At 44.0% G+C, this 16,684-nt stretch overlaps 1 protein-coding gene across 1 annotated transcript; it reads right to left on the reverse strand.

Moving 5' to 3' along the window:
• Positions 1-4,449: 4,449 nt before the first annotated feature.
• Positions 4,450-12,671, reverse strand: DNAJC12 (DnaJ heat shock protein family (Hsp40) member C12). The gene is made up of 5 exons (XM_084264714.1): positions 12,388-12,671; positions 10,515-10,593; positions 8,043-8,182; positions 6,522-6,723; positions 4,450-4,683 (listed from the first exon to the last, which is right to left on the reverse strand). The coding sequence occupies exons 1-5, from the start codon at positions 12,658-12,660 to the stop codon at positions 4,589-4,591; spliced, it is 789 nt and encodes a 262-aa protein (XP_084120840.1). The 5' UTR covers positions 12,661-12,671; the 3' UTR covers positions 4,450-4,588.
• Between the last annotated feature and the right edge of the window lie 4,013 nt (positions 12,672-16,684).

Consider the following 16,684-nt stretch of genomic DNA (forward strand, 5'->3'; position numbering starts at 1 on the left):
AGCCCTGATACCATTCACACAAAGTTGTTTATGAGAAAGAAAGAGAAGGTGGCAGTTCTCTACTCAGCATAATTTTGGGGGCTTCATGGAAATTAACTGCTAGTAAAGGACCAGCTCTGGCAATGCAGACAAACTACATGTAGCTTCTGTAAGGGCTGATGGCAGAGACTCACTCCACATCTCCTCAAGCAAGCTGTCTGCTTTCGGAGCCAAGAGTCCTTCGATAGCTTCGGAGACGCAGTTTTGACAAAGCAGCAGGCAAATTATTTTACCTAAAGCACTGAGAACCACGTCATGCATCAACACTGGAAACCTTCCCAGCATGGGCAGCTAGCTTAACTTTCTTGAAGTTACCCCTCTCCCTTACTGCCCCACCAGAAAGGGGGAGCAAGAACAAACCACTGTGAATAGAGGGGACAGAAGGCTTTGTTTCGTGCAGCATCCATCACCTATGACAGGTTAGGATATCCATCAGAGACCTAAATCGTGCAGAAGTTCCCAGCCTACACAGGAACTGTTCCCTCACACACAAGGCAGGACAAACAGACCACGAGTCGTCTCCTGTCCATTACACATGGAAGAGAGAAGGGACCCCTGTAGTGAAGGCAAAAGGACATACCTACGTGGCACCTAGCATCGGGGGAAGGCTCAGCAGCTCTCATAGCAGCAGGATGAGCACATCCACTGGGCTGAAACAAATATACCCAGAATAAACTAACTGATAAACATCACCCCATCTGACAGCAACAGAGGCTGACAACTTACTAAGCTGCTTTATCTTCTGCTGTGTAGTTTCATCAACTTTATTAACAGTTTCAGTGCTTACCTTCCCAGCAGTCTTCTCTCATCTCAGGATATGAAAGTATAAGATAGCAATGCTCATGCTCAGGAAATTAAAGCTACCCACTATCTGCTTTAATCATCAGGATACTTGCTTCTGTGACAGAACTGCCTTTTCATTTTTCTCTCCTCATTCAAAGAGGAAAACAAGCACTCAGGATACAGCATTACCTATCATTCAGCATTACCCAGCCTGAGATTTTAAATCATGTATTGTCTGCATTCATCATCAAAACTTCAACTCTTACATTGCCACTTGGGCAAACCCTGGCAAAACAAAAAGGATGTGAACAACTAGACCATTCTCAACCTTATATAGTCAGCATTTGCACAAGAACAGACACATAACAGTAATTAAAGCCTACTAATTTTATGTAATTCAAGAACTGCCCACAGCTCTTCAGTTCCATTGTAAACAACTAGCTAAATAGTTATTTAATTTCTGGTATTACAGAACTGATTGATACAGTTTCAGAGATGTAGAAAACCAGCATTAAACAACACACCCTGATCTCTATTTTATTTTTGCCATCTGCTACCTCAAAACTTCCAATGAAGCCCCCTCATGAGCCTGGGAATAGCCAGGTTTAATCACAACCTTTGCCTAGAATCCAGAGGAGCTCAGCTCACTTTGCAGACCTGTTTCTTTTCATACCAAGCTCGGCCATTTAGAGCTATAGCCAACAAAGCATCCAAACACAGCAGTGCTCAGTATCTGTGCAGTGGGAGCATGCACCAAATGAGACCCCTCAGATACTCAGAAAGTTCAGGACCAATTTGTTACCTACCTAAGCAACACACAGGAAGAGCTCAAGAGAAAAATAAATGAAACCTTACCATCCCTCACAGATCTATTCTTCTCTCGAAGTGAGAGGCACAGCCCCTAATTCTAATATATAATACCTGAGGTTGTTGATGTTGCTCCCCCACCCTCACAACTGCCCTCTTGCAGCTGTTTCCACTGTGCAAAGAAAGTTAACCTCTCCACTGGCCACTGAAAACCCATGTAAACCTGATTCTATTGCCTCTTAATCACATCTTTGCAGAGCCTGAGATGTGCCTTACAACCTCTGCTATGTGCTTACCAGTGCAGGGCCAAGGCACATCGTTATTGTGGATAATGTCCTCAGGGGCATTTGCTAGATCTTTTCAGGTTACTAGCAAAAAAAACCTTCTAAAAATACTGTTTTACTTTAAAGATAAGCAGTTTGTGCTTGTGATGTGGGCCCTGAATGATTTAACACCACGTAATTTCTTAGGCACTTATTTCTTTCCTTTCTACAGTGAGGGAGAAGTGGCTGCCCATTTATTCCAGTTACCTGTTCTTACTGCCCAAGAGGTCAGGCCCCACCAATGCTGTCCCAAAAGCCAAAGAGGCTGCACAGCTGCTTCTTGCTTCCCAGTACCTCTGGGTTTGCTCTCCTAGGAGGAGGTTAATTCAACTCTATTTGAGAAATACAGAAACCTGGGCCATAACATATGCTATGTGGAAACACAGCCTGTACCAGTTTAGTACAGCACAAGTTCATAATCTGAGCCCTCACTACGGCAAATACGATCTCGAGTACTGATCTCTAGCAGGTTTGTTGCAAAGCAGAAGTTTTGCCATCAGCTTTCGCTTGTCTAAGGGTCTTCCAACTATGTGCAGGCATTCACCTGGAATGAATACCTCAAGGTGCTTGGCCAAAACAGCCATGTAATAATTGGCTAGTAACAAGTGACGTGAAAAATGAGTTTGCTGTTCAAAGGGCAGTTGCATACTCACTTCTCAGGTGAAACCAGACAGTTGAGTGCTGGATCATCCATCCAATTCCCTCCTTTTACCTGTACAAGACAGGGAAGCTGAGAGGAGAATGTTAGCTGCCACCTGGTTCAAAGTCCCCCAGCTGGTTGCATTTCCCTCTCTGTTACAGCGAGAAAGGTTGTCCCCTGGTGATTTGTATCCCATCACGTGAGCTAGAGTTTCTTCTGCTAAGATGGTTTCACATTCTTTAAAGCCCTTTCCTAGGAAGGGGACTGAAAGTCTTTCTTGATCAAATGCCTTTATATAAAGGAAAGCAATGTATGCTCTATAAGATTTGTAATTAGATGTAGCAGATTGTATTAATCTCATCTCACTGTAGTGTTGTCAGCTGCAAAATGTGCAAGGGAAAAGCACATAGAATTAAAAAAAAAAGCTTGTGGATAAGCAGGATGATGTCCTGTAAAAATAGCTATTGCTACTGATGCCATCAAATCTCGGATGAGTGCAGCCATCTCAGCAGAACACCAGTACTCTGAGCTTTTATAAACTGGTACAGGCACCACCAGCATTAATGCTGGCATCAGCCCCTGTAAAGGAAACTGGCAGCAGAAGTAGTAAACTAATAAGGTAAATGAGAAGCACAGATTGTTAGGGCTCCACAGGCAGGTGCCTGCATTACAACTGACAGCAAATAGGCACTAAAGAGGAGAACAGGTCAGTCAGCACATCGTAGCCCGGCACAATAGAGCCAAACGCACGGGCATTGTAATACTGCTTCCATGTAGGGAGAAGACTAGCTTTCAGGTTAGACTGCCATGGAAATGCCCAGGATTCTTACCTGGACACCCACAAGCTTTTAACCTCTGAGGGGACAAATAAGAAGAAATTCACGAGGGAACTCTGTGGTGGGTAGAGGATTTCATTTAAAAATTGAAAACCACGATTTTCTGTAGGCATGCAGTTTTATTTGTTGCTGATGGAATTACTTGTCTACACAAAACCACATTGTCACTACCTGACCCATTAGTCAGGCTTACAGAGAAGAAAGTAAATACAAAATAAACGCAACACAGAATTTGAGAAGTGGCCCAAAACATCAAAAACCTTTCCCATGAGATTTTGGACACATTAGCGGTGCCTGGCCCGATCGTTCCTCACCAAAGTGCTGGTAAGGCCCTGCCTACCAGTCCAGAGCAGGGAGGGCAGTCGCCCTTACGCCACGGGACAGTGCTGTATTCACATATTCAAGGGCTGTCAGGTGTCCGCCAACAAATCTTCAGAAGCAAGTTGCTTACCAGAGAAGTGATGTTCTGGAACTGCCTTCCAAAATAAAGAGCCACTACAAAAAGTGTGTTTGTTGAGAGAGAAAACAAGTTATTTTAGAGAGTCAGCAACCTTACTGGGTAATAAGAAGGTCCTTATTTCACCTGTATTGTAAGACAATAGCTCTCCAACAAGTTAAGTTTGTAATAGATCGTGCATGCATGGATTACAAATCAGTAAGTACAACGCAACAGAGACGTGAGCCAGCATACATAGTTTAGAAAGGAGCACAGTTTTGCCTAAAGTTCCTTTCCATGTAGGTTTTGGAAGATTGTCACCAAACAGGATGATATGCTGGGGTCTACTCACTGCCTATTGGTTCTACAAAGAGTACATACTTTATACCATAACAGTACTGAGAAAAATATTATTCACTACACCACATTTAAGAACACAAGAAACAATATATAAGATGTTAGAGAATGTTAAGTGATTTTGTGGGGTTAATACTGAAAAGGGCTTTGCTTATTAAAGTTTGCTTCTTAAACAAAGACCTCTGTCTGTAACGCTCATAGCAATTGTGTGTTAACAAACCAGTCTGAAGACATTTATCCAAACAACTTCCACATCACAATGAACGAATACAAAATCCAAATAACTTATAACTGCTGATTGGAAAAAAAAAAAAAACCAAGGTGAATTGTCAAATGGATGATCTCATGGTCTTGCTTATTTTGCATTTTAGATCTCATAGTTTCTGAATTTCCTCAGAAGCTCTGACGGAGCATCCCCTGACCATCGGAACCGCAGGTGCCAGTAATTTGCCTCTAAAAATCCTGAGAAGAAAAAATAAGAGAAAGGCAAGTGAATGAATACAGATCTGCATAAAACTAAGTTGTCCAAAGTGATACTTTATAATCTTTCCTCACACTCCCCCTGTCCAAAGCATGCTAAAGACTGGCCACTTCCAGTGCTCTTGACTGGCAGGGACAAGCTCTGTATTCTTGGCACTGCTGGAACAAGAACTCAAGCAAATATCAAACTTGAAGGTATCTGCCAGCTGGGAGGAGTCCAGAGGAGAACAGGAAAGATGATGGCAGTCCGGAAAACATGACTTCATAAAGGAAAACTGAACAAATTGCATTTGCTTCATCCAAAGAAGAGAGAGAGAGGGTGACGTGATAAACCTCTAGGTACATGACAGGCAGCAGTGTGGGGAGAAGGTACAGACAGCCCTTTCCACACACAAGGGAGTGAAGGAGGTTTTCAGACCCTGCACTATGCTAATACTACAAAGTGATCTCCCTGTATCGGGAAGCTGAGACCTGTTACACCAGACTTAGTGTCTGAGATGATAGCTACACGGAGCTCTCCATGCATTTTCCAGACCAGCAGACTGGAACTGAACATATCCAAGTTTAAGAGTGGAATATAATCCAGTAAATTTTCCTGGGCCAAACCAAAAGCATTTGCAATATCCTAACATCAAATATGAACACAGTTGCCTCCAGGCCCTGTAAAAAAGATATATTCTAACAGTGATAAAAATAACATGCCCACTGGATAAATTATGTAGGCATTTGATCCCCTTGATATTTTTCCCATTCAGATCTACAAAAACTAAATTAAAACAATAGTGGGAAAGAAGTTGCCTGCAAAGATAGCTCACCATTACAGGCAACAAGATGATGGTTTCTTTAATTGAAAAATTTACCATTTTACAATGGAAAGAGTGATCACTTAATTACCGAAATATGGCAGAGTATAATGTTATAGAGTGTATTTTTTAAATATAAGATTTTCAGTTGTGCCTCACATACACTCATTTGTAGAATTTTCTTATCTACTTTCTGCAGTCCACAAATATTTGGGATTAAATTAGGTTATGCTACCCTCACAGTTCCCCTTAATTTCCTGTTTGATCAAGCTAGGAAAATATGACAGGACTTTGTTTAATAATAGTTCTCTGATAACACAGGCTTAAGATTATAAACTCCTGAAGGATCAAGCAGAACAGAGGGTCACCTGTGTGGCAAGTAAACTTTGATCCAGGCGTGCTAACCTAAGCAGCAGGCAGGAGATACTAACTGGCCAGATGACAGCTTTTGCAACACACATTTATCGCGATGCATGCTCCGTCTTTTACAAGACCCCTTCAAATACCAAAAAGAGCCCCCATGTCTCAATTTTCAGTCTCCTCGTCAACTCATCAGATGCCAACTGTGCGAAAGTACTGAATGCTAGGTTAAAAAAAAAAAAAAAAAGAAAAGAACATACTGTCCACATGCTTTATTTAACATTTTAAAAGGTGTTTTGGTTTTTCTTAAATCACTGAAAATTACTGCCCTTTTTTTATTTTTATTTTGATCCAGCAACTAAACTGAACCATCCAGTGTGGGTTTAGAATATATTTTTTTTTCTTCTCCAGTTGTTGGTTTTACTAGCAAACATGGCATAGGGAGGGAGGAAGAAAGGTCTGAAAGCTTCAAAAAGAAATCAGTAATAAAGAACATAACCCCCAGAACAAAACCCCCAACCCAAAACCCCATTAAAAAAGCCACCAGTTAAGCATATGGATTTTCTTGAGTCTTGAGGTATTTCTTGAGACTACAAGCCTCTGTTTCAGGCCAGTCCCCGGACACCGCAATGTTCCATAACTGCTGGTTTCACTTACTCGGGGAGTCTGGGTTTTTTGAAGACTGTGGCTTTCCATCAGGAATTGCAACATCTTCTTGCTCTCTGTTCCCGTCTGACAATCCATCTTCATTGCTTTCTGTCTGCTGGGCCCAAACCTCGTTAGTTGTGTTGGTGGTATTACTCAAGTCAGGAGCTTCCAGCATTTGGTCCTTCTTACTTTGGACAGCCCAGTGCATTGACTGAAGAAATACAGAAATAACAAGAACTATTTCCCAGGCTTAAAAGATTTGCAACGAGCATCACTTTTCTTTCCTATGTTGTCACAGTAAATGGCTAAGCACAGCATGTATCAGAGAAGCTCACAGGTCAGTAGGACAGGGGAAAGCAGGTTCCACACTGCGAAGAGCGTTTGAGAGAGTTGTTTATGTCAGGAGGGGATGAAGAGGAAAATGCAGAAATGCATCAAATAATTCTATGGGCCGTTTGGCCAGTTTCTTCTGTCATGACTTATGATGCTTCTGTGAGACGGCTTGAGTGACTTAGAAAATGACCCTATTCAAAGCTGCCTTTGATTCCAGGGTGTCCTTTGAACACAAGGCAATTTGGAAAGCTTTACTATTACTGAGGGATGACTCCTGTTTGGGACTGAGCTAAGCCCGATGGGATCCGTCCAGCAAACATTTAAGCGCCACCATAATCCTTTAGTTGCAGAAGCTCTAACTTCCCCCATAAAGCAGAACTGAAGCGGGCAGAATTGGCAAGGGAAATACTTCTTCACCTGCCTTAAAATCTAACCCTGCGCATTTGTAACTAACATTCAACCTACTACAGCAGGAAAAAAAACCCCAAACAACAAACCATATGGAATTAGGATCTACTAGGAACATGCTACCAAATTGTCTAGCAAAATTTAAGTGGGAAAACAACCCTTGGAACATCCATCCTTCATCCCTAATCACCTTGCTAGCCTAGCAGGGCCCTTCCAAAGACCTGTGTGAAGCCCCTGGGTTCCAAGGAACCTACCTGCTAGATTTTTTTGTGAGCTTTTTATGTAAGCAGATAGCATGAGAACCTATCGGACCAGCCAAAGGAGAATATGTCATACAAAGCTCCTAGCTTTGCAAAGAAGTAAAGGTGTCCTACAAGAGCAAAGCGTACAAAGCATTTGTACGCTTAAGTTGCTTAAACTTCATGTGACACCCATAGAAGCAGCAACTTGGTAAATTCTCAAACTATGAGCCTAAACCCCTCTGTAGGGCATGGGCTTCTGAAGTGATCCAGGTTTTCACAGAAATCACAGAAATCACAGAATTATCAAGGTTGGAAAAGACCTAAAAGATCATCCAGTCCAACCATTCACCTATTACTACTAGCTCCCACTCCTGCATGTCCCTCTCCTCCTAGTGCAGGGGTCACCCTGTGCAGCTGGTGAAAGCAGCCTGAAACACACCACTGCCACAGAAGCACTGTAACTAATCCCCCGCAGTCGCTGCGACACTGCCTGAGGGCCAGCACTACCCTCCCTCTTCCTGAAGGCCCAAATGCAGAGAGCACCAACCGTTTTCACAGAACTGCTCAGGGCCTCCCACTGCTGGAATGGAATGGTGATCTTGCTTCGCCGCCAGTAATCATAACGCGCTCGACTCTCTTCATTACTGAGAATCTCCTTAGCTTGCTGCAGCTTCTGGAAATTCTCCACTAGAACACAAACCAAGAAGTTACTGAAGCCAATGTTTGTTTTCAAAGAAATGAATTCAGATGTGAAAGGGGAGCTGCCAGCAGTGGCTCACAGCAAACAGAGCAGAAGACATGGGAGAGCTGAGTGACAAAGGTGTGCGTGGCTGTGCAGCTTACAGCCTCGCAAAGTGTCAGCTGGCTTTGGGACAACAGCACCACTGGTGGACGACTGATGTCCCCTGCAAATGAGGACTAAAAAGCTCATTTACCTACTGGCTTTGAAAGCCTCCTAAATTGAAGTTCAGGGAAACCTGCAGCGTGCAGCAGGCAAGTGGCACAAGTTTCCTTCAAAAGGGAACTGTAGAGGAACGATGCCAAGAAGGAATACACACCCACAGCAGCATGGGGTTCAGAGCAAAGCCCACCACCAAAACAACGTGAGCAGGGAAAAAACAACAAGCAGAAACTGACAGGCAGAGGAGAAATATAAATACAGCAGAGGTTAACTGCCTTGTGCCTTTGGTTAGGTATGATGTCAACATAGGCTAATACGTTGTCTTGAGTACCAGCCTGTATGAATCAGAGCTCTTACTTTCCCCTACCCCAATAATTTTCATTAAATGGTTACTAAGGATTCAGCTGCGTGTTACTATTTGTGGAAGGGTTATAAAGATTTAGATCTATGAGTCACCTGTGTTGCACTGGTCTGTTGTTAATGTTATTCATTACTTCCAGTTTACAAATTCGAGAGGCTTCTTTTGAAATGCACTTAGCTGAAACACTGACCAAAACTGATAACCATAAATCAAACTGCAGACCCTTTTTCTGGTTCCCTTTTCTGTCACTGGTTTTCAGCAAATGCAGAGTGTACTTGAATTACTCTTTATTGAGCTTTATGCTAATGAAATGAAGACCTGTAAACCTTTACAAGTACTGTAAAAGGCATTTAAAGTACACACAAGCATGCTCAGGTAAACAGAGCATCAAATAGTTCTTTGTGACAAAGCTGCTCCAGCATTGGGATTGGGCACTCAGCCTCCTTTTTACCATGTGGGGGGCTGACCCTGGCTGGAGGCCAGGCGCCCACCAAGCCACCGTCCTCCTTGGCTGGACGGGGAGGGAAGAAAGGTAAGATGGAAAAAACCCTCATGGGTCAAGATAAAGGCAGTTTAATAAAGCAAAAGGCTGTGTGCAGAAGCAAAGGAAAATCAGGTTTAGGCTCCAGTTCCCATCAGCAGGCGATGTCTGGCCACTTCCTGTGAAGCAGTTGCTCCAGAAGACAAACATGGGGAAAAAAAAATCAATATCCCACCCTGCTTCCTCCTCCTTTCTCTTAGCTTTTATTGCTGAACAGACATGATAAGGTATGGGATATCCCTTTGGTAAGGGCGGCAGAGTGTCTCTTAAACACTGTGTCTGAGGAGGTTCCTTGTCAGGGAATCAACAAGAGACAAATCCCACCTATTTCACCTTTTAACCCCCACCTTCCCAACTCTCTGCTCCTAGCCTAGGATGGCACAGCAGCTGGGAAAGCCAAGCCCTGCTGAGAGCCCTGCGCTGTACACCTAGCTCTGCAAGCTCTGGGGAGTGCATGGAGGAGGTCAAATGCCCACAAGTTGGTAGGCGATGGTGCTCAGTTTATGCTTCTGCCTTCAGTTTATAGTTAAGCTATAAGGAAGAATGCAAATGAGAAGTTCTGCACATTGATCAAAATGAGAAGCATATTTAATTATTCTGCAACAAACTTGTGGTGGGGACTGTAACTACAATCAGCACAGCCTTTATTCTAAGAATGTAAACTAACCAGGGAGCACTGATTAGAGCTGTCTTGTGGTAACAAACAGGTCAGGCTGCCTCTAAGGTATCCACTCAGGATACCCACAGGTAGCACCCACTCAGGTGCTGCCTAGCCATCACAGGTACCATGAACCACATGCTCTCATAAATGCAGCTGTTGCTAGCTGCTGTTCTGTGAGCAGATGGCTACTCATGTGCTGCTGGCCTCTCTTTATTTCCACTCATTAAATTACATTAGAAGAAACTAAAGTACATTTAATGTGTTCCTGATGGGCTTGTTCATGGAAGCAAATTAACTAGTTGACATGAGTATGGAGCTTGAATGCCACTGAGCGTGGAAGCAGGCCAGCTTCTTAGGTCTAGAAAGGGATATGCTCCAAAATAATTTCTGGGTTAAAAGACAGAAAAGTATCTTTATATTACCACAGGAAGAAAAAAAAATGAAAAAACAAAATATATTGGGGGAAAATAAAATTCAATAAAACTTTAAGGCCGCATTTACTATCTTAGCGATGTTAACAGAAGAGATTGTTTTTACACAGGGAAGAATACATACCTGCCTTGGGGTTTCCAGGATGTTTGTCGGGATGACATTCAAGGGCTTTAATCTTAAATTCTGCAAGAATTTGTTCAACCTAAACAGAATGTCAAGATTTAAAATGAGTAAATACATACACACAGAAAAGATTTTCAAATTTGCTTTTTGAAGGGGGTTGGGAGGAGCAATGAAGAGTGCTAAAACATTTTTCCAATAGTTTTACAAGCTTTAGTACAAGCAAAATAGGTAACAACATTCATCTCAGTTTAATTTCACTTCCCATGCACTTATTCTTGCTTTGTAAAGTCCATTCTCCCAGGACAGCCAGAGGATGGTGTATTTCCAGGCAAGAGGCTTAAAAACAGATACATTCTACAGAGAACCTGCTGATACTGGTTACTACATAGGTAGCTTCCATCTCTAAAACTTGTTTATATAAAGGGGGACTTTAAAGTTAAGGTATGTACAGTAGCAGAAGGGTAGTGTGGAAGCCTTCAGTGTTTTTTTAGGAAACCTCTTACCAAGAAAGGTACCCAGTACTCACTGCCCCTGAATAATGCTGTTCCTGGACGAAGGCTATAGATTAAATCTGCCCTCTTCTTCTCCAGCCTGAAGATTCACTAGGTGCCCATGAGCTCCCTGACACAAGAAGCCAAAAGCAAATGCTGGCTTTCACTTGAATGTAGGGAAAAATGCGGCTGTTTGTGCTTAATTTTACCCAGGCCAGATCAAGACCAGATCATTTGGCACCCGAGCTGGAGGTACTGCAGCTGGGAATGTGCTGTATGTGCCTAAAGAAGCCTGTGCTGCTGCAAGTACCTGGCTGCACGTACAAAGAAACGTGACTGCAAACACCCACAATGCTCCCAATCTCTGTCAAACGTCCAGAGGAGTTGTGTGCTCCATCCCGAGGGGAGGGACGCAACCCTGGTCCTTGCTCAGCTCAGGATCTTGGTTCCTACTCAGTTTCAAAAAAGGATCTAACAACATCTGCTGCTGCTCTCCACCCATAGTACTCAGCAGGGTGTTTTCCAGGACCCATTCGCATTCATTCGGTCTTCTTAATTTAGTTTTTAAGCAATTTGAAAAAAAATATATAAATCATTATCACATGTACTGGAGCTGTCAGTTAATTGCTAAGCCCTTAAGGAACTGGCGCGAGGGAGAAACAGCGAACAAGCGTCTGGGGAATGAGCGTGAGGCAAAGCTTTAACACCGCCCTCTCCCGGGGTGGGCTGCGCAGTCACCTCGGGAAAAGCCTGCCTGAGGCTTCCATGAAGCTGTCGTGGGCACCTGTAGGAGCCAGACCGCATTGCAAAGCGCCTCCCTGCTGCCAAAGCAGCCTAGCAAAGCACTATCCGAATGGCATTACAGGGAGCGTTTAAAAACCGTTCATGTGATGACTGAGAGAGATCCTTCCCTCCCACCCAATAAATACTCTCTCGTTAGAAACTGCTTGAAAGTGCATCAAACCTGAGAAACTCAACTGGTGACCCACAGCTATGCACATTCGTTGTCTTGGTGGCATATAAACTGCTTTTTTCATCTTTTAAAATCAGCAGCATATTCCAGAGTACTATTTGGATAGTGCCAAATTGATGCAGTAGGCTCGTAGTTCATAACTCGTAACAGAACAAGCCATTATTTCCACCATATCTGTTATGAGACACTTTCAGGATAAGCCTTGTTCTGAGATCTTAACATTGATAGATCAGAAAGCTGAGCTTTGCGAGGGGAGATACTGAGAGGAAAGTCGTGAGGGAGAAATAAGGTTCACAAGGCATTTCAGGTGGTCCTGCGTGGAGAGAGACCCAACTTCCAACTCCCCCACGGGCAGACGGGCACCTTCAAAACATTATTAACCTGGAAGAGAGGCAGGGAAGGCTCTTACCGTAGATAGTTCGTCGCATCCTAGCAAGTTATAGAAATCCTCCAAGTCATCAGGTCTGCAGTTGAGAATTGCATCCATCTGCACTAGTCTGGCGGGCTTCTTCGAGCCGAGGCACAGAGAGCGTGAAATACAGTATTGGCGCAATGCTAGCACAAGGGTTTCAGAGTAGCCCAGGGAAACAGGGAGTTTCCAGCCGGGTCTACAGCTCTCTCCAGTGCTTTTTAATACTGGCAGCTGACACCAATGAATTTTCCTGAATTCTCTGCCTGCCATTGGTCCCCACAGGATGCCAATCCCGTTGCACAGACGTGCTGATGGCAATGCTCCCTGGGATTTGTAGTGCCCACAGCCACCTCGGCGTTAACCTGGTGTCTTGTGTGGACTGAACAGAGGGCAGTACACTAACAAAAACCTAAAGATGTCTGGGAGTTAGATCACAGCAGCACGTGTGCAGCCACTTCAGGCACATACCTAAAGGCTTTCCTGCGTCAGAGCACTACAGTGTGTGTGTATGTGTATATATACATGTATGTATATATATAAAAATATATACATATATATTTTAAATTTTTTGGATGCTTAATTTTTAATTGCAGCTTTTGCCACAGGCTTTGACAAGGGGGTTAAATGTGTAGTAACACAAAGGAGCAAGGATTACTTCCAAAATAACAACTAGAGAGCTGCAAACTTTAGAGAACAAAGTACCGACCTTGCCAAAGCTTCCTGGAGTTCTCTCAGTCACTTCAATAAAAGTGGGGGGGAGTCCTTCCTCTCGGAAGGCTACCTAGGGTAGACACATAACTGCTCTTCAAAAACAAACAGCTGCTCTTGTACATCAGTTGCATGCCTGCCAACATGAACACCTTGAAATGACAACACGAAATACTGTCTGCTCCCACATTAAACCGAGTCTCTTTTTCATGTCAAGCTACTTTCAAAATGAGCCTTGCAGGTCTGTGTTGCTAGCAGAACACACCCCTTGTAAAACTCATTTTACATTGAAGCGAAGCAGCTCTGATTTCAAACTGTGATTAAGGATCAAGGCCTCAGTCCAGCGCAGACTACAGACATGTTAAATGGTAGCGTCCCCTGTGATCTGTTGGTTGACAAAGACCACTGCCTAGGCATAACACCAACCACTTCCCGAGCTCTTTACGCTTGAGCCTACAGAGCTCTGTTCTGATTTTTCCTATCCCCGCAAGAGCTTTGTAAGATGTTTCATGTCATTAAATACTGCCAAGTCTTTAAACCAGCACTTACAACTAGCTGCCTGGAACAGTTATGTAATTTTAGATGCAGTGACGTAGTAGGAGCGTCTACACACAGCAGACACACAGGCTGTGACCAAGGCTAGAATGGGTATGTGCAAATCAATGAAGGACCCAGTGGCCATCCAAAAAATTGTTCATGAAGTACTGAGTATCTAATCCTTGCATCTACAAGTGCTTTACTTTTATTATTTGTATCACTAACTTCCAAAATTACTTACATGGAATATTCTCCTTCCGCTGCCTTCTCTTCAGGGTTGTACTGTCCAAAGTTTCCTATTTTTACTGTACATCCAGACAGCCTGTTAAGATCATCAAACATATAAAGTGCATGAAAAGAAGCGACAAAGCAACAAGCCCCCAGTGGAATCATTTAAATCTGTTGGAAAACACAACCACCATTTCTCTGAGTAAACAAAACAACAGGTGGGCTTTTTTCAACAAAGTGGAAGAATTGGTGACTACAAATCTCCTCCCTCACCCCCACGTTCATAACATAATAATGAACCAGGAAAGTATAGGAAAGAAAAGCATGGCTTTTAGTAAGAGATCATGTAAATATTTAAATAGATTGTACTTTGGGGGAGGATAAAAACAAACAGCTGCCCAGCAGCACTCCAGCCCTGTCATCCATGTCCAAGTATCTCTTGCGTATTTGCGTAAGGTGAAAGGGAAGGTTCTTTAACCCTTTTTCCCCTCCCACTGTCAGGGGCTATTTCTGTGCTGCCAGGTGAACCACAGGTCTGAGCTGACAAAACCCTGAGGCTTGTGAGCTACTTGTTCACCACAAATTTGCTTGCTGAAGCCTTGGTCCCATCTATACATACCCTTGTCTGGTCAGACCAAATAAACAAGGGCTTTGATCCAAGCTGCCACAGCAACCATACTTCTGTCTGTCTGTCTGTATCCCTAGCTGTCCAGTGCTTGGGGCACAAAGGGTCCAACCTGAAGGTTCACGTGTGGAAGGTGCAAAATGTGGATCCTTAGTAACACCTCAGGCATTTACTGGTCCTACTGACTTCGGGGGGGCAGGGGGGTGGACAACAGCTCACAGAGAAAAGCATCTTCTGAAAATGGAGGGCAAGAGAATCTGTGTGCAACACGCAGAACAAAACATAAAGACCACACTCAGGACATGAGCTTTATCTGAAGGAGAATCACAGCACAGGAGAAGGCACAGCCCATGTGTCCACTGATTTGTGCTGGTCAGAACGTACATACAGTACTGAAAGTGAGGACATCTCATGTTTGTCCTCTGTACCCAGCCACGAACAAAACGTTTCGGCTCCTTCCTAGCACATTATCAACAACTTTGCTTGTTTAAAGCCAAGAGCGAAACTTGTGGCAGTTTAACCCCAGCCGGTAACTGAGTCACTTGCTCACCCCTTCCCCACGGGGAGGAGAGCAGGGAAACAGCCTGGGGTTGAGAGAAAAACTATTAAACAGGATAACAATGTGAGATTACTAATGATAATAAATAACAAGAACACAAAATACATGTGCTGCACAAATGCAATTGCTCACTGCGTGCAAAAGGCAATTAAAAAACCCTGATGCCCAGTTGTTTCCGAGCAGTGACCCCACCTCCCAGTTGGCTTCCCAAGTCCTGTTCGGAGAGCGATGCTCTGTGGCAGGTAATACTCCCTAGGGCCCGGCTGGGACAGCTCTCCTGGTCGTGCTCTCCCACCTGCCTGTGCAGCGGGAGGGCCTGGAAAGCTGAGAGGTCCTTGATGATTTAGTGGAGACACTACACCTACCCAGCAACAACTAAAACCAGCCGTCTGTTACCAGGAGCATTCACATCCTAAAGCCAAACCACAGCACTACTCGGAAAGAAAATTAACTCTGTGCCTGCTGAAACCAGGATAAAACTAAGTTCTGGTTCAGTACAATGGGAGGGTTCCTCTCCATTAACTTCTAAAAGTCATAAAAGGCCCTTTAAATACAACAGCAGGATCTGGAAATCTCTATTGGTATTTATTCCCATCAAATGTGTCCAATCTTCCAGTACCAGTTTTTCTCAGGTAACCTCAGTTGTTTTGCTTCCAGAGGGCAGAGTATGCATTTTCAAGAAGTTCACAGCACAGCATTGCTCCAATGACGTTTGTGTTTCTCCCCACACACAATCGAGCTGCAGAAATAGAAGGGGGCCTAAGCACTACCAAACTCTCCCTTCAGGGGTAAGCACTGCAACATGTCATCGTTAACACATACAAATGCTTGCAGGCGGCTTGAGGATCCTTGACTCATTCCGTCACCCATACCCTTGCAAAAAGCCTTAGCACATGCTCCTGTACCAATCTCTCACACATTTTCTGCCTTGGAACGCAGTCTTCACCTGAACAAGCACCAAAACAAGAGTCAAGCCTTTATAGGTGCACCAAAGTGTCTGCACGAGCTTTTTAAGCAATCTGACCCTTGCCTTGCCGTGGGTGAGGAAGAATGCCTGCATGCTAGTTTGCACAGAACAATAAAACCATACCACATTGCATCTGGCTACTTCGTAGCTTGGTTCTGAGAAGTAGATAGGGTGAGAAGTGGCACGCACATCTTTTTGGGGGGTTCTTAATACCCAAAAGAACCAGGGAAAAAAAAAATCCCCTCGATATGTATTCCACCTATAAAGTGAGATACCCATAAAGCAATCCCTTCTGAAGCCAAAGGCTGTGTACCAACAGTTTCAACTCAAAGTTGTTCCCATGGCCTGCACGGGAGGTATCTGCCCTGCCTGAGCTCAGTCTTCGCACTAAGCTTTGGAAATCAGCTGCATTCCCATCACTGAAACTACTCTGCAAGTACGCCCATGATGCTAAGCACCAACTTTAAAACAAAATAGCATTTAAATCTGCACCCATGGCCAAAATTCGGTGTTGGCAGAAGTTCTGGGAAAGCGGCTGAGTTCTTCTACCCTGACAAGGCTTCCAGGGAGGCTGCGCGCGCTGACCGGCCTGCCGTGGAACCGTCTGGTCTGCATGGGCCACGGAGGATCACCTCTGCCATTTACACAGCGGATGCCGGGAGAACCGCGG

This window comes from Gallinula chloropus (genome assembly GCF_964237585.1).
Source record: "Gallinula chloropus genome assembly, chromosome: 5".
Lineage (NCBI taxonomy): Eukaryota > Metazoa > Chordata > Aves > Gruiformes > Rallidae > Gallinula > Gallinula chloropus.